This window comes from Thalassophryne amazonica, chromosome 15 (assembly GCF_902500255.1).
Source record: "Thalassophryne amazonica chromosome 15, fThaAma1.1, whole genome shotgun sequence".
Taxonomy (NCBI): domain Eukaryota; kingdom Metazoa; phylum Chordata; class Actinopteri; order Batrachoidiformes; family Batrachoididae; genus Thalassophryne; species Thalassophryne amazonica.
The window spans coordinates 61,121,970-61,149,399 of NC_047117.1; the positions used below are offsets into that span (position 1 = coordinate 61,121,970).

The following is a 27,430-nucleotide window of genomic DNA, read 5'->3' on the forward strand; positions in this document are numbered from 1 at the left end:
CCGACATCTCTGCTATTATGGAACTGTGGGATAGCTCGAGCTCGCCGCCGGATTACTTTCGCCGCCCTGCTCAGAGTGCCGCTCTCGTTGGAGCAATAACATACAGAATGCGAAGATTTGCACAGGGGAGAGATAGCTCCGACCTGCCGCCATGATGAAAATTACTCGTTTACTTCTGGAAATACCCGAATGGTTCTGAAGGAACTTGATGCACGGCTATAGTAAAACACGTAGTTTGATACGGGAAAATTACTCCAGAGTCTTACAACAAAAATGTTTAATTGTTCAAAAATCATGCATTACAGTTACACTATAGGTTATGCATCAGACATAAGACATTCTACAGTTTATTTATTCAAATTAAAAAGTAACTATTTGCATAAATGATACAATGCATCTTTTATAAAGAAGTCAGTGTCTGTGCTTTTTATGTTCAGCTTCTATATGAAGTTTAGAATGGGTATCATGCACACGATGCCAACAGTGGTATCATTGTCAATGCGTTGGATTGTCTTACAAAGATGCCAATAGCATTGCAGACTATTTTTGAAAATAAAAAAGCAAGTTGGGGAGGGGTGGGGGAAGGGTTGAACAAGACTGCAAAATGTGACTGCAAACCTCATATAGAAGCTGAACATAAAAAGCACAGACACTGACTTGACTATATATATTTGGGCTGAAACCCATAGTGATCAAATATAGAATACAGAACATTTACACGTGTGTAATTTACAGTTTATTATACAAGGATGCTTGCTGAAGGACGTTACATCTTAAGAAATCTGCATGTGAGGACACTGTCAAACCGCTTTACAATGTTACAATTATTATCAGTTATCTGAAGATTTTATGATATCTTGGCATAGAATTTAAATGAGGACTTTAAAAAACCTGTTTTACAAATTTATAGTAATTTTCTTAGTTTTACAAATTTGTAGTACCGTAAACCGGGATTACTTTGGCCCTAGGGGGCAACTTTGGCCACTCCAAAAAAGAACCTATTGACCTACGTCAGTGCACTTTCTTTATAAATGATACAATGCATCATTTATAAAGAAAGTGCCCTGACCAAGATCAATAGGTTCTTTTTTGGAGTGGCCAAAGTTGCCCCCTAGGGCCAGCCAAGGCAAAGTAACCGTGGTTTACGGTAATTTTCTTTGCATAAAGTTGACATTTTGCTAAAAATAATTTTTGTGAAGTTAAAATATACCGAATGTTATTTGTAATGTGGCACCGTTTCAAACCTTCATGATATTTGGTGGTACTTAAAATGTAAAGTCAAAATTGTAAAAGATACTTAAAATTGTTAGCCAGATACTTTCTTTTACAGTTGATACACCTTTTGCAATATCCTTGAGTTTGGAAATCATGCAATTGAAATTGTTTGCTGCTTTCAATCTTTCGTCTGCCATCATATTTTAATAGTATTTGCTGTGCGCACGCTGATTACAAATTGATCAGAAAAGTCTGCAACTTTACAGCACAAAGTCGATAAAAGAGGATAATATACGACGTACCTTTGATTTGGAGGTGATGATTGTAGAAAGAAACGCTTGTTGAGGGTTAAATTAGTCCAGAATAAAGCGTAATCCAGAGACGGAGAACTTTAAAACTGTCATGCATGTCATTGTATGACACAGAGTTACAAAGCTGCAGCTGCATAAATCAGGCTTTAAATTAATTAAATAAATCTTCAGTAATTGTAAATTAATGTAAATTTGATATCTTAATTATTTTTAGTTTTTTATTGTACCTGTACCTGGATGTGTTGCTGTATGTGGTGCTGTATGTGGTTAAATGATTTTTAAAAAATGTTGAAAACATTAAAGGTTCATTCAGTAGTTTGGCACAGTTGGAACCAAAATGGCACCATATTCTGAGTTGACGCCACTCTTTTTATATAGGCCCACTACAGTCGGCAAGTTGTTGAAAGTGGTCACGTGGTGACGCGAACAACAAAGCATGCTATCGCGATACTTTGGTTTCGCGAGCTTGAGTCTGATCTCGCTGATAGAATGCTGTGCTCCTTTGAGCAAACTAGTGTTACCATGATTACGACTACAGTATAATGAACTTTTAAGTGTTTTTTGTTTTTATTTTATTTTAAAGTAAGGGACTATGAGTGAGGAGACATGGGAGTGATTTGGAGCCTGCTGAAGAGAGCAGCCGGTTCCTGGTGTTGAACGTGTAGACACACGGTGAAGAGGAGGAAGGCAACTTAATACTACTGCTGCTGCTTCGAACTGCTCCAAGAAAACAACAACAAAACTCCGTTTTACTTTGATGTTTACTGTTTTTAAAACTTCACCTTCATGGCTACGACACACCACCACGACTGTTCAGGTAATGTTTTCCATTTTGAAGCAGACTCAAACTGAAAGACATTTGTAAGTTTCTCAACATCAAGTCCATACTGTGTGACTCAGGACTTTACTCCTTTTTTTGTTGAATGTTGGTTTTTCCGGTGGTCATTAGAGGTGGGCGATACTGGGAATTTTTTATTGATCCGATACCAAGCAAATACAGGCCCAGTATCACCGATATCAATACCGATACAGATACTTTTTCATATTTAAGCTTCATAGATCCAAAGGATCCAAAAGACCTAGGATAGAATTTCGCCAAACATTGTATGTGACAGCAAAATACTTTATTATCACAATCAACATTTTTGTTTTAAAAAAAATTACTCAACACAACTTAAAACAAAATCTCCTGAGGTAGAGGGCTGACAAACCACAATACAAGGGTGCGCTGCTCCATGTGTGATACAGCGCAGTGCTCATTGCATGCAGGAGAGAAAAAAACTTGAGTATCGATCTTTTTACATGAGGATTGTTCAATAGCAATACCAGCGTTGATATCGATATTAGCAATATTAAGATCGATCCACCCCCCTCTAGTGGTCATAATAGCACTGTTGTTCAGTGGCTGTCCCTCACGTCACAAAACAAACGGCTGTATAAATAAACACTGATATTACAGATCAGTCAGGGTTGTACCTTTTTTGGTCAGGTTGTCAATCATAACTAAATAAATGAATTTAAAATGAATTTTAAAAATGTAAATAAAAATACTAATTTCATAATCATTTTGAGTGATTTAAAAATGTCATAATTTTAAATATGAGTACATTCTACTATATTTTACTACTTTCTTTACTCCTATCAGCAGTAAACGGCACCTTTTGGGTTGTGGATAAAACAAGACATTTGGAGGCATCTTGACCTCTGGGAAACATTGATCAACATTTTTCACAATTTTCTGACAAACCACTAATCAATTCATCGAGAAGATAATCAGTTAAACAATTCTGAAAATAATCTTCAGTTGCGCCCCTAATTTATGATTAGTAGTTAGTATTTTAGGTAAATTAGTTTATTTAATTTGAATTTCATGGTCTTAATTTCTGTGGTTGCAATTCTGAAATTTTCATGAAATTCCACTTAATTATTAGTATTTGGTGGTGGTATTAGTTTTAATCTATTCTAGTCTGTACCTAACTATAATCTATCGTAGTCTGTACTTATCCATCACCTTTGTTTTCAAATATACCGGTGTCACGTACTGAGATTACCCCATACCAGATTTGTGATGGTCTAGTGGTTAAGGTGTTGGGCTTGAGACCAGAAGATCCTTGGTTCAAATCCCAGCCTGACTGGAAAATCACTCAGGGTCTTTAAAACCCCTGATTCTCTTCGAGAATCATTAAGAAATGATTCGATCCACTGACATCAAAAGCCTTTTTGCCTAATGATTCCCCTATCGGTCTGTCAGAGCGGTTGTTGTTTTTGAGGGTGTTTTATTGGAAAAGTGATCATTTCTTTACATTGATTGCAGACCCTGCAGCGGGTCTGAAATCAACCGCTTCTGCAGTAGCTCTTCTTGAAGCAGCGAAGCAGTGCTCCGACCCACTGCTTTGTCGGTTCATTGCTTTGCTGCTGTTTAGAAGCGGCAAGTCTGCTTCTTAACCCCTCTCAAAGCCATTTAAAAATGTCAATCGTGAGTCACTTTTGTGGGGATTAAAGTCACTAACTGGGACTCTTGTCTTGTTGCAGGCAAGAAATGAGAATCACCTTCCTTTCCCTTTGCACAGCTCCAAACAGTGCGCAACTCTCTGCCGAGTCAAGTTAGACTCCGGTCGGAGCAAGTCACCATTTTAAATCAAATGACACCTCTTTCCAAACACTGTAACACAGACAAAATATTACAACAGACAAGACATTTTTTTTCCTCCCAAAATGAGACATCCTGTACTCTTTATGAATTACATTGATGTTGACGTGCAGCACAGCCGGCTGAAAGAGCTCAGCTCAGAGGTATGGAGTTACATTTGAGAAAAACTACAGATTTTGTTTATTTATATTTATGTCCAGAGATCAAGGATCCAGTGACCAACTCAAAATGTTGACATAGAAAACCTATAAAGTCTACTTTTAGTACACAGAAAATTCACAGGAGGTATTGATAGGGGAATCGATAAGGAATTGTATCGATAATGGCATTGATATCGATTAAATCTTATCAGTACCCATCCCTGTTTGAATTAATATTATTTATGTTAAAATGTGTTAGTTGTGCCAAAGACATTTAAAAACACACAGAGATGTTTAAATGTTTTTAAAAAATGATGTTTAAAATATGACAAAAGGTAAAAATAGAAGAATAGAAAGTTCTTTAAAACACATTTAAAATGTTTGAAAAGGGTGTAAAATGTGTGAAAGAATAGAATTTCTTTAAAAACATGTTTAAAATGTTTACAAAGGCTGTAAAATGTGTAAATGCATAGACAGTTCCTTAAAATCGCACAAACACATTTTAAATCCACTCACATTTTAAATGTGTTTGACGTGCAAAAGAATAAAAAACACACAAAGATGTTGAAATGTGTGTCCGTGGGGGAGCAGCTATTCATTTGTTCTCTGAGGGGGACTCGCTCTCCCACACAAAAACCCCTGGTCTAAAGTTGTTCCAGTTTTAGAGGTGAATATTGGTTTCCCTGATCTAAAGTAAGGTGTTACTTTGTCGCTAGCCAACGAAGGCACACTGTCAGTTACCGTTTAACAAATCTACTGAAACGGGAACATTGAAATGACCTGGTTCTCTCATGCATGATAAAGGCTTTCACACATTTCTGAGCACAGTACATGCACATGATCAACTTTGCAGTGTTTGCAGGTTTGTTCATGTGGGTAGCTAGAATGTGGCTCCACTGATTGTGGTGCTGTAATATGTCAGAGTTGTTTTTGGACTTAAGGGAGCAAAGGTGGCTCTTAAAGGAAGATGTGTGCAGTAATCAGCCATCTGTTCCCACATAGTCATTTAAAGATTATTTCACCCAGGTTGCAATATTATATACTCAACAAAAATATAAACGCAACACTTTTGGTTTTGCTCCCATTTTGTATGAGATGAACTCAAAGATCTAAAACTTTTTCCACATACACAATATCACCATTTCCCTCAAATATTGTTCACAAACCAGTCGAAATCTGTGATAGTGAGCACTTCTCCTTTGCTGAGATAATCCATCCCACCTCACAGGTGTGCCATACCAAGATGCTGATTAGACACCATGATTAGTGCACAGGTGTGCCTTAGACTGCCCACAATAAAAGGCCACTCTGAAAGGTGCAGTTTTGTTTTATTGGGGGGGATACCAGTCAGTATCTGGTGTGACCACCATTTGCCTCATGCAGTGCAACACATCTCCTTCGCATCATCCGTGAAGAGAACACCTCTCCAACGTGCCAAACACCAGCGAATGTGAGCATTTGCCCACTCAAGTCGGTTACGACGACGAACTGGAGTCAGGTCGAGACCCCGATGAGGACAACGAGCATGCAGATGAGCTTCCCTGAGACGGTTTCTGACAGTTTGTGCAGAAATTCTTTGGTTATGCAAACCGATTGTTTCAGCAGCTGTCCGAGTGGCTGGTCTCAGACGATCTTGGAGGTGAACATGCTGGATGTGGAGGTCCTGGGCTGGTGTGGTTACATGTGGTCTGCGGTTGTGAGGCTGGTTGGATGTACTGCCAAATTCTCTGAAACGACTGTCGCGGCTCGTCTTTAGTCTTCTCAGGATGTCGTCTTTTAGATAACACAAACTAATTGCAAGTGATATGCTAGAAAATGACACACTTTAGAATAATTCAGCCTTAAGCAAGATAAAATGCACAGAGTTTTTAAGTTTATTTAAGCCTTCGACACAAAGCTTAGACAAACTGAGTCCTCTAGAGAGACTGAATATGACAACCGCGCTCGTCTATTTATTGGAGACCCGCGGGCATCGCTCCTCCTTCGACTTTTTTATTTATTTCATTCCCAAGACATGGTTTTCTATTGGAAGCGTCCTCTAGTGAACCCTAAGCAGGTGTTAGGCCATTATTTCAATGTGACAAATGCTCCCATTAAAACATGAAGGATTTACAACTGATTTTTTTAAAAGACCTTCAGCCACAGGTGCAGCTGGCCTGAGGCCCCCTCCGCACGTGGCCTCAGCCACACGTGCAGCTGGCCTGAGGCCCCCGCACGTGGCCTGCGGGAAAGCACCTAAAAGGCCTTGGAAAGCCCCTGACAGACTAAATGACTAATAGAGCCCTTTTTTTGGGTTGAACACCTGCTAGTTCAACCAGAGGACATACAGTTCGGATCAGGACACTTGATAGTTCATCACAGTTCAAATATGGACCTAAAAATTCTTCTACAGTCCCTCCTCTGGGACTCGAAAGAGTCCCATTACATCAACTATACTCTTGGGTTGTTTACTGACAAGACATCCTCATTTGTGCATTGCAATAAAAAAGAAAAACACATCACTCGAGTTACTGATAACTCTGGTGCGGATATGAATATCAGTGATACTTCACACGGTAAATATATTGCAGTGCAGGTGAACCTACATACTAAGGCACAAGGTGAGCAATTAGCTGGATTATATCAACACAAGGTGACATTCAAACATTGAGTTTTGGTGTAATTCAAGGCACTTAAAATGGCCACATAAAACAAGTTACATCAACCTCTTAATCATGGCAAAGTAAAGGCTTCACATTGACATCAGTGCAACCAATCATCTTCTGGCATCTATTGACTCTCAACCAGAGGCTCCAACCCATTATACTTGGTTCTACATATTATTTTGTTAAAGCGTCACACATTTATTATTTAAATGCATCAAATAACGCCTACGTTACCACTATTTAGTCAACCAATCAAGAAACTATTCTAAGGTTAGCGCAGCTATGTCTAGTTAAATGATAAACACAATAAATGGTTTCCCTTCATGTCCGTCCTTAAGTCATTTGCCTTAGTCAATCATATAATGGTTTTCATTATAGGCCATTTCTCAACATTCTCCACTTTGTTTTTCTTCTTTTTCAGCTTGTTTTCTAATGCCCTTTTTGGCCAGACGCCAAATTTAGGCGATGCATGTCTCTTGAGGCATGCTATAATTTAAGAAAAAGGGGTCCCTATGGTGCATTTTTACTACTAAATCTACAAACACGCCGTGTAAGGGTCCCCTTTTTATAACTTTGCAATGTGATATCTATGTGTATGCATTTAGCTTTATCTGTGTTACGCAGATGATTGTAAGGACAGACATTTACCCAACTTTCGTTACTAACATATATCCTTCTTTGTTTTTAGTTACACTCAGATTTCTGAAACCAGTCCGCAATTCAAACTCAAGAACCAAGATCATAGTCCGTGTTCAGTGCCATTACGTCAGTCCGCGCTCCTCAGCATTTACTCAGCATCTGAAGTTTTGGGAGAAGTTGGGGAACATGGGGAGGTTGGCCTTTCAGGGGTAGTGGGGGAAGGATCAGGAATTCTGGCTTTCAGACAGTCGTGCAGTTCTCTGATGGATCTTTCCAGCTCCTTGTGCTGCTTGGCCAGGTTGTACAGGGCCCCCAGAGAATTCTTGCCCACATTCAGGGTGGTGGTGGCCAGCCCTAGCTGTTCCCTTTCCATATGCTCCATCATGCAGGCTAGCATGTCCATACTAGACTGAAGACCACACAGTTGAGTATGGAGGCCCTCCTGAGCACAAGAGATGTTGGCATTGTCACGGTGTATCCTGAACAGGTATGCAGCTGTCTGACTTAGTTGTGGCATGATTTCCTCAAATAGCTCATGGGGAATGTGATTTGTGAGGGGCAGGAGCTGCTCCAAGGTTTTTGGAACAGACTCTTGTGGAAGACGAAGCTCTCGAACCAAGATTGCCATGTCCTGTGGGGTGACCATGACCAGATTAAGGTTGTGCAGTCCAGGGGACAGGAAGTACAAGGGGGAAGGCATTTTGTGTGTGGGGGGAGTATTGTTGATGTCGCACAGGCAAGTGGGTGGGACACTCTGGGCATTTAGTAGCCTGTACAAAGCTCCCCTCTGTCCTGGTGGGTGAGTTCGGCTAAGGTCTACCCCTGCTGATCCTCCTCCAGAGGTACTGGGCTGATCAGAATATCTCTCATGCCTTGGGGGTGGAAAGCTGGGGACAGGTCCTAGCAGTGAATTGGGTCTAGGATGCACTCGGGCGGTTGCTGCATATGGCCGACCTTGGCTGCCTCCCCTGGAGGGTATCGTTGCCACTGGCACATGTGACTGTCTCCATGGCATCTGCGGAAGGGGTGTGTTCCTGAGTCCAAAGGGTCCTTCAGGTGATGGTGGAGTCCTCGGGCCGACTCTTGCTGCAGGCAGATTCTGTGAAGCCGTCATCGCCAGGTGCTGGAACGATGAAGATCCTTCTGTTGCCAACTGGTTTAGCTGCTGGATGGAAGGCGGCTGTGGCGATCAATCATGTCTCGACCATCCCTCCTGTATATCCTCTTCTCCAAACAGTTCTGAGAGTCCAATCAGACTTGATAGAGGCAGATCAGGCATAGGTCCCTGATCAGGGGAGTCTGGTCTCTCAGCCATACTCCTGTGTCCTAGTAATATACATATACGTTCATTATTACAGCTCCATGTCATTCTTTCAGATATTGTCTATCCTATCCCTCATTTTTGTGGGTGCATGTGTGTGAATGTAAATGTGCGTGCATGTCTTCTTCCTCGTCTACAATATCACCAAGCACGGTCCATCCCAGTCCTCCCTATCTGGGGTATACGCCACAATATTAGGGAGCTGGGGGCTGTCGGGGAGGATAATTGGTATTTCATCCATTTCCATATATTCTGGTTCTCTGTCTGTTTCGTTTGTGCTTTCTTCTAGGGCTCGGATGGCTAGCAGTGGGAGCTGTCCTACTGTGGATGAAATCAATTTATTGACCAGAAATTTTATCAAGGGAATACCACAACATATTACCAGCAAGACCGCCACCCCTGTTAGTACCAAGATTACACCTATCTGGTATAACCAGTCTTTCCATGATATCCACCCTCTCCTTAGAGTCCCAAACAGTGAAAATAGTGGGCCAATATTCATTCCATTCCCTACAATGTATCCAGAATCGTCAGTTTCATTTCTCCCTCCTATGGAGTTACTTAACAGTTCCTGTTGCATCTCCTCAAGTGTGATTAAGAGCTCTGTCAAATTTCCGTCTTCCCCTGTACGCATGGGAATAGCTGTGCAACATTCGGTGGCTTTGATCATAATACAAACTCCTTGTTCATCAGCCATCATCATCTCGATAGCTAATCTATTTTGCATTGTCATTAGCGAGGTGGCGTGCAGTTGTTCGGTTAAGGCTCCTACTGCTGCCAATGTCCAGTTCAGGTATCTTTGCTGATTATACCACAAGTAATTAATCCACTGCACCTCCTGGAACCTAGAACGGATTTTTGGAGTAACCCCGAACAGAGCCAATGCCCATCCCCATTTATCCGCATCTTCATCTGCTTTAACTCTGCTACTGTCTATGGCTTCTAACTGTCGGGGTATCCCTTCTGGTATCCCGTTTCTTACTGTGATGTTGTAGTCTGTTTTAAACGTCATTATTCCTCTTTTCTTACGAAGTTTCTGTGGCATGGGTTGTATTGAATTCGGCATTTCAATTACTGTTATTGCTCCTGTGAGCATCACAGGAGCACAAAGGCCTTTCCAATTCGGGGACAGCGATGACAGGAGTTTCCTTTTTTGTCCGCATATCCAAAAGATGTCAGCTAAGGGTACCGTTCCCTTAGCTAAAATTGGAGTAGATACCCATGAAGCATGGGTGAGATTCAGTCCAATTACCGACCCCCCTGTGGCCGGTACTATTTGTTCACACTGTATGCCTGCTGCTGGCAGGGTGTGACAGACGGTAATGTTCCATGCTGTTTTGGCCGGTTTGTATTCTTGCTGCTTTTGCATACACTGTATGTGGTGTTTTGGCTGGGTCGTCCCTACCTGCCAATCGCTTATGTATTGTGCTACTAAGCCTTTAGCTATACAGAATGGGTGTATCATCCCTTTCTCTATTTTAATCATAGGTGGAACGGTTCCTTCTGTACTTAGGGGCACTGGACAAAGTTTACTGTCGGCAGCATATTTTTCATCACCTACTGCCATTTTCATAACACATTGTGTATAGCATTCTGCTTGGTCTGAGTTATGTTGGGGACTCCTATAACAGTTGTTGATATCAGGTAGGGGTTTAGCCTGAGGTATCACACCTTTCCGGTGACAGGCTATGCAAGGCTTTTCACTGATCTGCCTAGCCGAAAATTTCAACCATTGGTAAAATAAATTGGTCTTCAACCCTTGTGTGCGGGCTAGGTCTGTACTGGGATCCCATCTCCCTAAGTGACTGCTTGTTTCTAGGCTTCTAATTGTCCTCTTTTTCCTTGGTTTGATTTTTACCCATTTTGTGGCTTCATGTACTGTAACAGTTACGTCTTGCTTGGTTTCCCTGCATCCTCTTTTATCACAAATTACCTCTATGTTGAGTGTTCCCTCCTCTTCACATTTGATGCTAATGGCTTCGCCTAATATGTAATCCCCCAGCTTTCCCTGTATTCCTATGTTCTTGTAGGCTTTTGATTTAATGTATACCAAATTATATGTTTTTCCTGTGTTTAGAATGCCTTGTTTAGCTGCTATTGCGGCCATGGCCACGGCACAGTCCGTTGTATGTTTTGGATGTCTATTTTCTCCCATACTGACCACCAGTAGTATTGTCAATCCCTTGAATAATTCCTTAATCATTGCTCTGATGACTGTTGAGATGTGCTACTAGATGTGCTACTAAGTGAGCCGTCACTAGATGAGCTGTCACTAGGGATGTGTGGTGTATCTGTGCTTTGTCTGGGTTGTACTTCCTGCGGTTCTTCTGTCGGTAAATCTACTGAGTTGCTGTCCGAGTCTGATGTCTCCTGTGGCCTGTCTATCTGTCGGTCTGTATTTCTGTCTGTCTGTTGGCCTACGTCTCCAGTTGTCGCTGAGTCTGCATCTGAGTCTGTCGCTGCTCTATCTGGCAGGGATCCACTACTCTCTGAAGCTGTGCGTTGTCTTTGTTCAATCAGTCTCTGTGAGCGCCTTGGCCGGTGTTCGCCTGGCTGCAGGGAGGCGTGGCCTTCCCTCGGTGCTTCTTCTGGCTGCAGGGAGGCGTGGCCGTCCCTCGGTGCTGCTGTAGGGTCTCTGGCTTCTCCTGCTTCCCCCCTTGGCCCGGCGGCTCTGCCAAGACGAGCTTGCCGAGGCCGCAGGGGCGCTGGGCCACCAACCCTACAGCAGTGGTTTAAATGAAACCAAGTGTCCTTACCGTCTACTTTGACTGCTGTACGTGAGGCAAGAATAACTTTAAAAGGACCTTCTCGGCGGGGCCTGTCCCACTTCTTTTTGAACACCTTGACGTAAACCAGATCACCAGGCTGGATGCTCTGATTTTCGAGTGGAATCTCTGCTTCTCTGTCTTCTGTAGCACCTTTGACCTGCAAAAAGATAGTTTTGTGTATTTGGGTTAACTGTCTCAGATAATTATGCCATTCGTCTTGTAGCTGCTCCAGCGATGGTCCTTCGTAGGGTCCTCTCAGGTATGGAATAGGCATCGGCCGACCTGTAAGAGCTTCAAATGGTGTCAAATGGGTTAGTCGGTTAGTTTGTGAGCGCATTGACAATAAAGCAAGCGGCAACGCATCCAGCCAGGTTAGTTTGCCATTGCTGTCTGCTATGATTTTTGCTAGTTTGTTCTTTAAAATGCCATTAGCCCGTTCCACCGCCCCATTTGATTGGGGGTGATAAACACACTTCTGTTTGATACCCAATTGTTTGAATGTTTCGTGTGTAACCTTGGCTACAAAAGCCCTACCGTTGTCAGATGAGATAGTATCTGGAATGCCAAATCTTGGAAAGACATCTCGCACAAGAATTTGGCTACCGTTTTATGGTCTTGATTTGCAGAGGCTACTGCCTCAATCCATCGGCTGAATCTGCATATCACTACCAAAACATATCTCATTCGTTTAACTCGATTTTCAGCTCCCATGTCTATGAAATCCATCATAAGATGTCTGAATGGCCCATCAGGGACCGGAATGTGGGCTAAAGGGGCTGTGAATGATTTCCGGACATTGTACTGTGCACATACCTCACACTCATTCAACAAACGGTCCACTGTTGCTGCCATATATGGTGACCACCAGACAGCTTTTAGTTTGTTCATAATTTGGACTCGCGAACAATGATCGGGTCCGTGGGCCCAAATGATTGCATGTCGTAATAAATTGGTGGGTAACACAAAATGTCCATGACTACTGCGCCACAGCTTGTCCGCTGGCCCCTGACTGCGTGTCTCAATAGCGCCTCGTTTAACCCACATTCGTTTTTCTTCTCCACTGGCCCTACTTTGAGCCACTATCAGTGCGTCAAGTGAAACCAGTGGGGCACAATCTTGGATGGTTAGCAGGGGAAACATATTTTCTCCTTGTGCTCCTTTGCGCGCTGCGTCATCTGCTAGATTGTTACCTTGAGCTATGATGTTATTATTCTTTTGATGACCTGCACATTTAATGATGGCTACCTCAGATGGTAATTGGAGAGCTTGTAACAGTTGGGAAATCGCTTCTCCATGAGTGACAGGGGTGCCATCTGCTCTCAGGAATCCCCTTTGTTTCCAAATGTTTGCATGTACATGACATACGCCATAAGCGTAGGCTGAGTCTGTGTAGATATTAACACGTTGATCTTTAGCTATCTGGCAAGCCATAGTTAAGGCTTTGATTTCTGCCAGTTGGGCTGAACAAGGCTGATCAATTCCTTGGGACTCCAGTAATTCAAAGGTCTCGCCATCCGTGTTTAGTTTAACAATCCCCATACCCGCATGCAATCCTGCGGCATCCCGAAAGCATGAGCCATCCACGAACAGGGTTAGATCTGCATCTATGGCGTGATTATACAAATGTTCTCTGGCTCTCAAAAATTTCTCTGTCTCTGCCACACAGTTATGTGGAGTACCATCTAACGGTGTGGTCAATTTGGTGGCGGGATTCACCGTGTGACAACGTTGTATTGTTATTTCTGGAGCGGACAACACAACTTCATATCCAGTGCGTCTAGCTTGTGTTAAGACAAAACGTTGACTGGTTAGCAGGGCATGTAACTGATGCGACGTGTACAACGTTACTGCATGTCCCATGATTATGGATGATGCTTTTTGAAATGCAAAGGCAGCTGCTGCTAGACCCTGATAGCATGGTGGCAATCCTGTTTCAATGTTGTCAAGCTTTGTACTATAATAGGCCAATGGTTGTTTTCCTTCATTTGTTTCCTGCATTAGTACAGCACAAGCATATCCAGTTTTTTCAGTAACATACAAATGGAAAGGTTTCCCATAATCTGGGTTACCTAACGCGGGAGCAGATTGCATGTCTGTTTTTAGGGCCTCAAAAGCTCCCGTTGCCTGATCTGTCCAGACAAGGAGAGCTGCATTGCTTGTTTGCCCCACTGCTCTAATCATGGCACGCAAAGGTGCAGTTTTTATAGCATAATCACAAATCCACGGCCGACTGTACCCTGCCATCCCAAGGAATGAAAGCATCTGTCCCACTGTTTGGGGTTTGGGAGCCTTGATTATAGCCTCCACTTGGCTTGGGGCTATACATCGCGTGGTCCCACACAACTGTCTTCCCAAGTATTCTACTTGTTGTTTGCAGAACTGCAATTTGTCCTTACTTACTTTATGACCTCCATCTGCCAATGCATGCAATACAATTAATGAATCTTTTTCACACTGTTCTTGAGTCTCTGATGCAATAAGGAGATCATCCATATATTGCACCAATGTACTGGGTATATCAAGGTGTTGTAAATCTTCAGCCAGGACTTTGTTAAAGATGGCTGGGGACAGGTTCAGTCCCTGAGGTAGCCGTGTATACGTTAGCTGTTGTCCCAGAAATGTGAATGCAAACAAATGTTGTGAGTCTGGGTGCACAGGCACACTGAAATAGGCTGAACACAGATCGATTACCGTGTACCATTTTGCTCCAGCAGGGATGCTTGATAGTATAGTATGCGGATCAGGTAGTACTAAGTCTAGCGGGGTACTTTCCCGACCTTGACCTTGAGAGTTACCCATGTAACCCTGACAAACGCTATGTGAGGTGTTTCTATGGTGTTCTGGTAGTCCCTCAGGGGCTGTCCTGATCCAGACCAATAACTTGCTGGCTGTAACACCTGTTTTGTATTTTAAACCCTTAAAAGGATTAAATTTCCAACTGCTATGCCCGTCTTCTTTTTCTTTAACTAAATATGAAAATTTACCTGTTTCCCACCGAACCTTCCTTGGGACCACAGTCAGAGTCAACCTAGGAAACAGTTCTTCACCTGGATCGGTTGGTAGTGTTACTAAATGATTTAATGGTATGCTAAGTTCTTTATTAGGGTCAGCACAAGCAGCTCCAGCCACGGGGTTAAACCCTGATGCCACAGACGTCTTATCAGCAGCTCCCAATTAATTAGAGGGAATTGTTCTTTCTTTTGCTTCAGATTGATTACCTTAGTAATCTGCCATAATTTCTGATTGATCTCTTGTTCGTCCTGCCAATGTTCTGCTCCTACCCTGTCAAAATAGGTCCTTTCCAGCCAAAAATGTGTCCTGATTCCCTGGGTTTCGATGTCTCCGTCAGTCAAGTAATGTTCTGGGAGTATTATTTCATCATCACTTAAGTCTCCCATCAATGACTGTCCCAAGCATTGATCAGTCTGTCAGCTTTTTCACTATAATCTAAGCTTTATCTCTTTTGATTTATAACCAACTTTATTTATTTAATCCTCTTACAACCCTAACACCTCCTAATGTCTTTGCTCCCGACTTTCTATTTTTTTTTAACTTTCTGCTTCTCGTCTTTTTCTGCTATGTTTGTTTATTAGTTTTCTCTCTTTGAAATAATATCTACCTTCTCTGTATTTACATAGCACTCTTCTCCTGTCTTTTTCTTCACTGTCTGTTTCACACTTTCCTCTCTGCCTGTCATGCACCTCCCAAGTCCTCCTGTTGGGTCTAAATACCTCCCCCTCGTACTCTTTCACATTAATCTTGTATGTCAGCCAGCCTGCAAGTTCTCACAGCTTTACACAGATTACTCTCCACTCTCCCACACACCAATCTTCAAAAGCTTTATACACAAAAATTATTAAAAACAACTTTCTATATATCTCTATCTAGACTTCTGCCACTTTTCACTCCGCGGCTTTAAACAACCTTTTTATTCACTTAACACCAATGTGTTCTGTTTAAGCATGTATCTCTTCTTCACGTTAGACAGCTTCTCCGGCGCTGTCAGCAACTTCATATATTACTTTTTTCAAGCCCTCTTTGAGCGTACAATATTTCATTTACTTCTACGCCTTACCGCACCTCGCGTGCGTATCCTGTGCTTAATATATTATTTTCCACCAGCTCCTTTCTGAGCATACAATATTTCATTTACTTCTACGCCTTACCGCGCCTCGCGTGCGTATCCTGTGCTTAATATATTATTTTCACAAGCTCCTTTCTGAGCATACAATATTTCATTTATTTCTACGCCTTACCGCGCCTCGTGTGCGTATCCTGTGCCTTTCTGCACTTTCTTCTGCCTTTTTTTTTTTTTCACTTACTGAGCTCCTCGTGAGCTTAATGTGCCTTTGCACTGAAAATATTCTCTTTTTCTTTTCTTATAAAAAAACTCATATTACTGTGTACTTAATTACTTATTCTTCTCCCACGCCCCACAAGCGTGTATTTGGTGCCTTACTGCACTATTTTCTGCTTCATTAATTCTCATGTATTCTGCACTAACTCTCTATTTATTTTATTATTTTTTTATAGTTTTTCTCTTTTCTTAAAAAATGACGTCCTTTATTGAGCTCTTTTACTTACTGTCAGCTGTGCTTCTTTGCACTTTTCTCTTTAAATCTCTTTATCACGTACGGTATTTCTACTGCGCCCCCTCAGGCGCTTATCTTGTGCTTTCTCTGCACGTATTCTCTTGTTAAACTCTTTTTTTCTCACTTATTTCACTTCAGTCTCTGTTAAACTCTTTAAATAACCTTGTATTACCTTGTATCTATTTGTCAGTATACTCCCCTAAATTAACCCCTACAGCGCATGCTATCAGCCGGCACGTTAGTAACGAATTTCAACACCAATTATTCCCCAAGCATCCAGGTTAGTTCTCCACGCACTCTTTCCGCACCAGAGTTCATGAACATTCCTGACCTTTCACTCACATAGACATTCTTTTTCCCGGGAACACACACACCTTCTGAGCATTTTATCTACAAGGCCTGATAATTTTCAATCTTATCTTTTTTTAGTCTCTTATCAATTTTCTTAGTCCAGGTTCTTTTGGGTAAGAGGCAATTAAAAAATATCACCTGTCAACTTGGGCGGAAATCCCGACTCACTCCTCCAGATCGTGCAGAAGTTATAAAAGGTTTCTGCTTACCTTTTAGTCGTGATCACTGTTATTTACGGTCTGGAGGGATGAGCTGGACTGCCCCAGGCTGCCGGAATGCCCCTGGACCCTCCTGAAGCTGGCTCGCCAAGTTCTGTCGCGGCTCGTCTTTAGTCTTCTCAGGATGTCGTCTTTTAGATAACACAAACTAATTGCAAGTGATATGCTAGAAAATGACACACTTTAGAATAATTCAGCCTTAAGCAAGATAAAATGCACAGAGTTTTTAAGTTTATTTAAGCCTTCGACACAAAGCTTAGACAAACTGAGTCCTCTAGAGAGACTGAATATGACAACCGCGCTCGTCTATTTATTGGAGACCCGCGGGCATCGCTCCTCCTTCGACTTTTTTATTTATTTCATTCCCAAGACATGGTTTTCTATTGGAAGCGTCCTCTAGTGAACCCTAAGCAGGTGTTAGGCCATTATTTCAATGTGACAAATGCTCCCATTAAAACATGAAGGATTTACAACTGATTTTTTTAAAAGACCTTCAGCCACAGGTGCAGCTGGCCTGAGGCCCCCTCCGCACGTGGCCTCAGCCACACGTGCAGCTGGCCTGAGGCCCCCGCACGTGGCCTGCGGGAAAGCACCTAAAAGGCCTTGGAAAGCCCCTGACAGACTAAATGACTAATAGAGCCCTTTTTTTGGGTTGAACACCTGCTAGTTCAACCAGAGGACATACAGTTCGGATCAGGACACTTGATAGTTCATCACAGTTCAAATATGGACCTAAAAATTCTTCTACACGACTTTGGAGACGGCTTATGGTAGAGACATGAACATTCAATACACAAGCAACAACTCTGGTTGACATTCCTGCTGTCAGCATGCCAATTGCACGCTCCCTCAAATCTTGCGACATCTGTGGCATTGTGCTGTGTGATAAAACTGCACCTTTCAGAGTGGCCTTTTATTGTGGGCAGTCTAAGGCACACCTGTGCACTAATCATGGTGTCTAATCAGCATCTTGGTATGGCACACCTGTGAGGTGGGATGGATTATCTCAGCAAAGGAGAAGTGCTCACTATCACAGATTTAGACTGGTTTGTGAACAATATTTGAGAGAAATGGTGATATTGTGTATGTGGAAAAAGTTTTAGATCTTTGAGTCCATCTCATACAAAATGGGAGCAAAACCAAAAGTGTTGCGTTTATATTTTTGTTGAGTGTATATTATCTGTCTTCTCTAAATTGGGTGCCGGTGCATTTAGGTAGTTTGTGTGCTGTGATTCTGAGATATTCATGTCTTATATTTCTGTGAGGATTCCATTATAGTAGGAGTGAATGGAATTTTGTTTTGTTGTGCTGAAATGCTGTTTGTCTTTTCAGAAATAATTCTCCTGGTGATCAGCGTAATCCACAGCCCTCACTTATAATAGATTTCATGTAAGCTATTTATGTTTTGCTGTTGAGCTTTTCAAATATTGTTTTCGCTGTTTCTAAAAGGATAAATTAAATGTACTATGGAAGTGTAGCAGCAGAAGCTTCAAAGTTGAATATCCAAAGAAAAAGGTTGATAGCATGCAGTGGTTTGCTTTTTTAAATGAATTGTTTTATTCGTTTATTTATATCATTGTGCTTATATGTCACATAAGTCTGCACACCAGGTCCATTCATTCATTCATTCATTTTCTGAACCCACTTATTGCAGTTAAGGGTCACATGGGCTTCGAGCCCCATCCCAGCGGTGATTGGACGAGAGGCGGAGTACACCCTGGACAAGCCTCTAGTCTGTCGCAGGACTGACACTTGTACATAGACACACAAACACATTCTCACGTGAACAATTTTAAATTTCCAGTTCATCAAACCTACATGGAGCACCCAGAGGGAACCTACGCAAACATGCGAACTCCACATCAAAAGGACCAGGTGGGCTGTGAACCTGGGACCTTCTCACACTGTGTGGTAACAGTGCTAACCATTAAGCCATCATGCCGCCCCCAGTTCACACAGCATCTATACAATCCACTCACCAACTTTGGCTTTCATATGATTGTAGTAATTGGTTCATTGCTGAATATCTTTCAGTATAACAGAACAAACTCATCACGTTGCCATAGAACATTTGGTAGCTACTATCAGCTACTGTCAGACCTGTTTATATACACAATATATATATATATAAACAAACAATATATATATAAAAACAATATAAGGCCCCTATTTTGACAGTCTTTGGTAGACTTCTTAAAAGGCATAGTATGGGCCATATCCACACAGGTGCTCACACAGAGTGTAATCTGACAGCAAAAGTAATTTTGCAGAATGTAGAGGGGTTGCATTAATTCTCTTAATTAATTAATTTGTTTAATTTGAATTTATTTCATTTATATATCACCAAATCACAACAAAGCTTACCAACCCCTAGAGTAAGCACACAGGTGACAGTTTTAAGAAAAAACGCTCTGATGATTTGAGGAAGAATCCTCAAGCAGACCAGACTCAAAGGGGTGACCCTCTGCTTGGACCATGCTACCGACACAGTTGACAAAACAAATATACAGAAAATTCTGTGAGTCCATGCTGGTACACATGACGGCGGGAGGCTTGCAGAAGAAGACACCCACTCCCTGTGACATACAACCCCTGGCAAAAATTATGGAATCACCGGCCTCTGAGGATGTTCATTCAGTTGTTTAATTTTGTAGAAAAAAAGCAGATCACAGACATGACACAAAACTAAAGTCATTTCAAATGGCAACTTTCTGGCTTTAAGAAACGCTATAAGAAATCAGGGAAAAAATTTGTGGCAGTCAGTAACGGTTACTTTTTTAGACCAAGCAGAGGGAAAAAAATATGGAATATAATATGGAATAAATATGTCATGTCTGTGATCTGTTTTTTTTCTGCAAAATTAAACAACTGAGAGAGAGAGAGAGAGAGAGAGAGAGAGAGAGACAGAGATGCAAAGTTTAGGGGTGCAGAAAGAAGCAATGTGCCAGCTACAGGGGGTTTAAACAAGCACATGCAGTGAGTTAGAGTTGGTCGAGTCAGGCACAGGACAGCTACAGGTTCATGGAAAGTTGGAAACCATCACAAAAGCACATGCTTTAGGGGAGGTGATGGTCTAGTGGTTAAGGCATTGGGCTTGAGACCAGAAGATCCTTGGTTCAAATCCCAGCCTGACTGGAAAATCACTCAGGGCCTTTGGGCAAGGTCTTTAATCCCCTGTTGCTCCCGGTGTGTAGTGTGCGCCTTGTATGGCAGCATGTGAGGCATTATTTGTAAAGCGCTTTGAGCATCTGATTCAGATGGAAAAGCGCTCTATAAATGCAGTCTATTTACCATTTATTTAATTTGAACATTTGAACAAGGCAAGAAAGGGTATAGGTTGCATTAACAATAATGTCGGGCAGAAAAGAAAATATATTACTTAACGAAGCAAAATCTAATCAGATTTTTACAGTCAGAATGATAAATATTTAATAACTAAAATATTTTTTTCGAAATTTTCCCAGGGGAATCCCAGGGATCACAGCTGGCTGACACCTAAAATTTTGGACACCCTGATTTTTTTTTATTTATTTTTTTGGGGAGACCCAAAAGTTCAATTTCTGCCCAAGACTATGACCAGACCAGATTCGATCTCTGACGACAACAACTTGTTGGGCAGCTTCTCAGTTATGTCTGACATTGGCAGGCTTGCAGTCACATCAGCGTGTTGTGTGCCACACGCGTGAACCACAAGACTCAGATAATTTCAAATTCAAAAGAAATTTTGTTTTTCTTTTTCTTTTACCAGCACAGACTACTATCTGAAAGCTTCAACCCCGGAAAACTGAGTCCGTGGCCCAGATCCGCTTATTGTTTTGCGGATTGCTATCTGTGACATTTAACACAGTCATTGATGAATCTGATCTCTTACCTTTTGTCTGCATGAAACTATAAATACAGTAGTTGGGTTGTTATTGGTGTTGTAAATTTTTCTTTGTCTTTGCATGCAATTCCTGATAATGTCACGATGCAGCAGTTTTAATGAAAAAGCCCTTTACACATTTCTGGCGAGTCATCAAGACATACTAAAGCTGGTAAGTTTTTCATCTAGACAAAAACAAAAAACACAGACAACACAAAGAGGTTTTAAAAAGTAGAAAAACACAACATGGTTTATCATTTATTTCACGCGAAAAAGGAATATGAAGTTAGACATGTCTACATTTTTTTCATGGTCTGTTCATTGCGCAGTCAGTGTATGAGGAATCAGATTTAAGAAATAGTGGTTATTTCCTTGTTCCACTTCCCAGTTCCATTCAGTAAACATGCATAATCTGTTGATCGTGCTGCTCTGACACGTGTGACACTCAGCCGTTTATCTGACTCTGCTGATGCTGCTGATGCTGATTTAGAGAATAATGTTTAAGTAAGATCCCTTAGGGCAGAGGTCTCAAACTGATTCCAGAAAGGGCCAAGAGGGTGCAGGTTGTCATTGTAACCACCAACTCTACCAGGTGATTTCACTGATTAACATCACTTTGAGCAGATGGGAATCAGTTCATAAAAGAAAAATTACTGTATGTGTATCACGGACCACAAAACACATCAATTTTTGGATCAGCAAGATCCTGCACACATCATTATATACCCTCAAATAGTTATGCTACTGGTAATGAGATGGTGTTATACTTAAATTATAGAAGAAGGGAGAACCATAAACATTATGACTCTTTGAGTGACTTGCCTTGCTTCCCTTTTCATAACAACCTTTTCCCCCAAGCTGAAACATGTGACAAGTAATTAGATCACTTTATGGCTTTCCCCATCAGATAAATCCATGAATGGTGCATTTTCCAAAATTGCCTCAGACTATAAATTGTCAGCCCTGTCTTGTTAGTTACACTCATTGTTTTGAGCAAAACAGCCACATTTCATGACTTGAGGCTGGAATTCCCCAGAAAAAAATGTCTTTCTCTCTACACTGTCCAATTTTCTCTTACACCAAATTACAGAATGTATTATTTTATTGTAACATTCTTTAAAATTCTTTAAAATGGTGTGTGTGAACAAATGGAACAGTTGTGGTTTTGGTTTGTTTTTTACAAGGATGATGTCAATGCCACACCACACACTACACTTTTTATCCCCCCGATATGAAATATGGGGAGAGAGAGAGCAATCAGCATGTCTGTCCATCTATCCATTTTTACTTGTTAGTGCAATATCTCAAGAACCAGTTGACCAATTTAATTCATATTTAGCATTAGGGTGTACAGTAGTGTTCAGAATAATAGTAGTGCTATGTGACTAAAAAAGATTAATCCAGGTTTTGAGTATATTTCTTATTGTTACATGGGAAACAAGGTACCAGTAGATTCTCACAAATCCAACAAGACCAAGCATTCATGATATGCACACTCTTAAGGCTTTGAAATTGGGCTGTTAGTAAAAAAAAAGTAGAAAAGGGGGTGTTCACAATAATAGTAGCATCTGCTGTTGACGCTACAAACTCAAAACTATTATATTCAGACTGTTTTTTTAGCAATCCTGTGAATCACTAAACTAGTATTTAGTTGTATAACCACAGTTTTTCACTGTGATCTGTGGCTTGAATTCAGAGTTTGGGGGTCGTCTCACAAACTATCTGCGGCTCTTGGACCCAAAAAGAACAATTTTACTCTCATCAGTCCACAAAATATTCCTCCATTTCTCTTTAGGCCAGTTGATGTGTTCTTTGGCAAATTGTAACCTCTTCTGCACGTCTTTTATTTAACAGAGGGACTTTGCGGGGGATTCTTGCAAATAAATTAGCTTCACACAGGCGTCTTCTAACTGTCACAGCACTTACAGGTAACTCCAGACTGTCTTTGATCATCCTGGAGCTGATCAATGGGTGAGCCTTTGCCATTCTGGTTATTCTTCTATCCATTTTGATGGTTGTTTTCCATTTTCTTCCATGCGTTTTTTTTTTTTTTTTTTTTTTGTCCATTTTAAAGCATTGGAGACCATTGTAGATGTACAGCCTATAATTTTTTGCACCTGCATATAAGTTTTCCCCTCTCCAATCAACTTTTTAATCAAACTACACTGTTCTTCTGAACAATGTCTTGAATGTCCCATTTTCCTCAGGCTTTTAAAGAGAAAAGCATGTTCAACAGGTGCTGGCTTCATCCTTAAATAGGGGACACCTGATTCACACCTGTTTGTTCCACAAAATTGATGAACTCACTGACTGAATGCCACACTACTATTATTGTGAACACCCCCTTTTCTACTTTTTTTTTTTTTTTTTTTTTTAACTAATAGCCCAATTTCATAGCCTTAAGAGTGTGCATATCATGAATGCTTGGTCTTGTTGGATTTGTGAGAATCTACTGAATCTAGTGGTACCTTGTTTCCCATGTAACAATAATAAATATACTCAAAACCTGGATTAATCTTTTTAGTCACATAGCACTACTATTATTCTGAACACTACATACTTGGCTGATCGCTCGACATCAGTCGATTGTGGTGACTTTGGGGTCCCAGCGAGATATTCAAGATATTGTCATTGCCATGCCTGTTAGCATGATATCTCAAGAACCGGTTGATCAATTTCTTTAGTATAAGCGTATACTCAGGTGATCCCCGACACTTTGTATTACTGATTTGTGGTAGCCAGGGGCATATGTTATCTCCTGATGACTTGTTATAGTAATGCATACTAAAGTAGAGTGTACGAGTATACATTAAAATATCTAAAGTACAATGTAAGGATTGAGATATTTAAAATACATTGCATATGTTAAAATACCTAAAATACAGAGCATGCATTCAAATGCTTTAAATACAATTCATATATTCACGTCAATAAAGGTTAGACATCAAGGTGAAAAAAACAAAAAACAAAATCAAACAACTGGATAAGGTCCTCATTTGCACGATTTTGATCCCTGCACTCCTGCGCAATTCGTCGTGCCATTGCGTCCTGCTTTGTCCCACTGGATGCCACACTGGATGCCATGCTTTGTCACACTTGACGCCACCCTATATAAAATAATCATTTTGTAGCCGATGACGCATTTACTCTCAGAACGTGGCTGATGAAACCATTCTCTCATCGCTCCCAGAATCACAGAGAAATTATCTGCAGCTACAGGTTGTCTTGTGTGTGTCGTCGCGGTGGAGAAAACATTTGGAATCTTGTCTCAAAGGTAATTATTTATTTTATATATATATATATATATATTATAATGGATTAGTAAAACAGTTGCATTTTCATTCCTTCTCATGAGATAGATAATGTATCTGTAAAATTATGTTTATTATAGATGGAACATCTCAACATAATCATTCCGATGCCCTGCGCGCAATGACATACACTGTTACTCAGTGTTTTTAAATAGGTTGCGAAATGTTCACGACTAGTTCATGAAATGAATAACATGCGTGCCAGAAGTTTGGAATATTTAAAAATTTTCTTTGCACACTGGCACACAGCTGTACACAGTTCACGCAGTTTACAACAGTTTACGGTGCATTTACTCACTGACATGCCAGATTGCTTGTCAGTGTGGGGATCAAACAGCATCCGTTGCCTTTCATCAGTGAACTCTGAATGAGTTTCTAAAGACAAGTGCTATGTAATGCCCTATGTAAATGAGTAGTTGCTCCTGTGGTCTAAAGCCCCTTTTGACACCGGGCCTGCTTCGAGTTGCATCATGAGGCGTCATGACGACGGCAAGTTGATGCAACTTAGTGCCGAGTTGATGCAGCCTAAAGGCCCCCTTGAACGACTTGGATGCACGCACATTGTCGTGACGATCCCACCCACTGTGTTTCCAGCTGGACGCCGTGCTTTGTTCCACTGGCTGCCACATGTTGTGTGTTGCATGCTGTGTATATAAAATAATTATTTTAGAGTGGATTAATAATTTTCTCTGCGACTTGGCTGTTGAAAATGGCTCTAATCGCTCCAGCCGTAGCTGGGTGATTCTTTAACTATGGGCACTATTGGCCTTGTAAATGTAATTTCCACCACACCATTGCCTTACAATATAAAGCGCCTTGGGGCAACTGTTTGTTGTGATTTGGCGCTATATACATGTGCTCTGATGTCACTGTTTATCTCCATAGAAACTACCCAAACAATCTTTCATACAAACTGTTAAAAGGGACATTACAGTGTTGTGGTGGAAATTAAAAAAATAAAATAAAATAAATCAAATAAAAAAAATAAAAATAAAAAATAAAATAAAAATAAAAAAATCACAACAATAAAAAATAAAAATAAATAAAATAAATTAAAATAAAATAAAATAAAAAAATCACAACAGTTGTATGACATTGAATACCCCAATTATGTTTTGATTATTTTACTGATATTTTATTCAGAGATATTTTAAAACATTAGAAAAAACGTTTCTTTACCATTAATTTTTATCATTGAAGATCAAAAGTCTGGGTGTGGGACAAGCACAAAACGGCAATATTTGCATATAATGATGCTGAAAAAAGGTGAAAAAGTCATCATAGACTACTAGAACAAATTTCTTAACACACTTTCATTGTAAAGATAACTATAAAAGTGTGAAATTTCCCCTTTTTTCTGTTTTTCATACAATATGATCAAAGGACATAATAAGTGCCCGTAGTCTAAGAATCACCCAGCTGTTCTCGCGCGCACGCTGAATGATGTGGAGAAAGCATTTGGAGCCATCTAAGAAGGTAATTATTTGTCATGTTTACATTGTCATGTCTTGGTAAAACAGTTGCATGTTCTTTCCTTCTTGTGTGCAGCAGTAACAGTATGTTTGTGATATATTTAACATCTTGTTATCGTTCAGACGAGCTGTGCTCTGACGCTGTGTGCTGACGCAACCAATCGCACTGTTCACTTCTTTACTTGACTTGACAAGCTGCACGTAGTGTTGGTGAATAGATAGCGCATCGTTGCACGACATTTATGCATGAAAGTTTTTTTTCTTTTTTTGAACATCTCAAAATTCTCTTTGCGCAGTTGCACGCACCGGCGCCCCTCTGATGTTCAGTCGACACTCGTTAAAGATGAGTTTACTCTCCTGCACGACACAGGGCATGCAGATGCGTGCATCTAAGTCGTGCAAGTGTCAGTGGGCCTTTAAGGAGCTACTTGATTACATCAGAGCCTCATTTACCCACCAATTCAGACTCTTATTTACATACTACATTACATACCACTTGTCTTCAAAATCTCATTCACAGTTCACTAATGAAAGACAGCAGATGCTGTCTGAAACATCTGATGCTTGTTACAGTGCACTTGCATGACTTTGATCCACGCACTTGCTCTGTCATGCAGTAGAATAAACTCCTCTCATTGTAACTTGACTCATTGTAAACTGTGCGCGGCTTTGTGCACGTGTGCAAAGAAAATTTTGAAATGTTCAAAATCTCCATCACGCATTAATTACGTGAACTTCAAGTGAACATCAAATCAAATCAATTTTATTTATATAGCGCCACATCACAACAAACAGTTGCCCCAAGGCGCTTAACATTGTGCAAACAATTCAAAAACAGTGCGGGTGATTGCGTCAGCACACCACATCAAAGTGCAGCTCGTCTGAACTATTATAACGAGATGTTAAATCTATCATAAACATACTTTAACAGCTGCTCACAAGAAGGAATGAACATGCAACTGGCGAAGTCAGCGAAGGGTAGATATATGACAAACATTGTGTGGATTAGCCTTCAGGACCAGTATTTTTTTTTTTTTTTTTTTGTGTGGATGTTTTCAGAACTGTTTGCATTTGACATAGGTGTCAAACTGATTCCAGAAAGGGCCAAGAGGGTGCAGGTTGTCTTTGCAGCCACTGACTCCACCAGGTGATTTCACTGACAGACTGATTCTGTTGTGAAAGTGTAGTGACACGGACCCACAACAGGGGGTGCAAATGAACGGCCAATAGATGAGCCAAAAAGTAACAATTTAATGTTGTGAAATGTGCACAACGAATATACAGACAATCTCAGAATATAATTACAGTCAATCCACAAAGGTGACGTGTGGGCAGGCTCGAGGATAGAAGACGTCCGTCCTGAGAAGAGCCGGAACCACACGATTTCCGCCACCACAGAACCAGCGGTGGGAATGCCACCTCCACCTCTCACTCAATAACTTGCAGAGTACTGAAGATTCCTCAGGGAAAAAGAGTGCCTTCTAGCGCTCTCTCAGCTTCCACTGACAGCGGTACCGGTACTCCTGCAAACACTCACAATATACAAACAATATTGTAAAACGGCTGAGGATATTACCTCCAATGAAGTATGATATCTCGGCAACGAGGTGGAGATGACGTCTGGTCTTTATGGAGTGAGATGATGTTGAGTAGATGGGTGACAGCTGTCAAGAGGTAATGAGTGACAGCTGTCACCCCTGGCTGTGTCCATGGCGGCAGCGCCCTCTCGTGCCTGAAGCCCGCACTTCAGGCAGGGCGCCCACTGGTGGTAGGCCAGCAGTACCTCCTCTTCTGGCGGCCCACACACAACAGGACCCCCCCCTCAACGGGCGCCTCCTGGCGCCCGACCCGGCTTGTTGGGGTGTCGACGGTAGAAGTCGGCCAGGAGGGCCGGATCGAGGATGAAGCTCCTCTTCACCCAGGAGCGTTCTTCGG

At 41.2% G+C, this 27,430-nt stretch overlaps 1 protein-coding gene across 1 annotated transcript in view; it reads left to right on the forward strand.

The window, feature by feature from the left end:
- The first annotated feature begins 1,993 nt into the window (after nt 1-1,993).
- Nucleotides 1,994-27,430, forward strand: part of mcoln1a (mucolipin 1a) — a 55,546-nt gene continuing 30,109 nt past the window's right edge. Inside the window, 1 exon segment of the mRNA XM_034188439.1 lies at nt 1,994-2,343. Within this exon segment, the coding sequence (XP_034044330.1) occupies nt 2,313-2,343 (31 nt within the window). The 5' untranslated portion in view covers nt 1,994-2,312.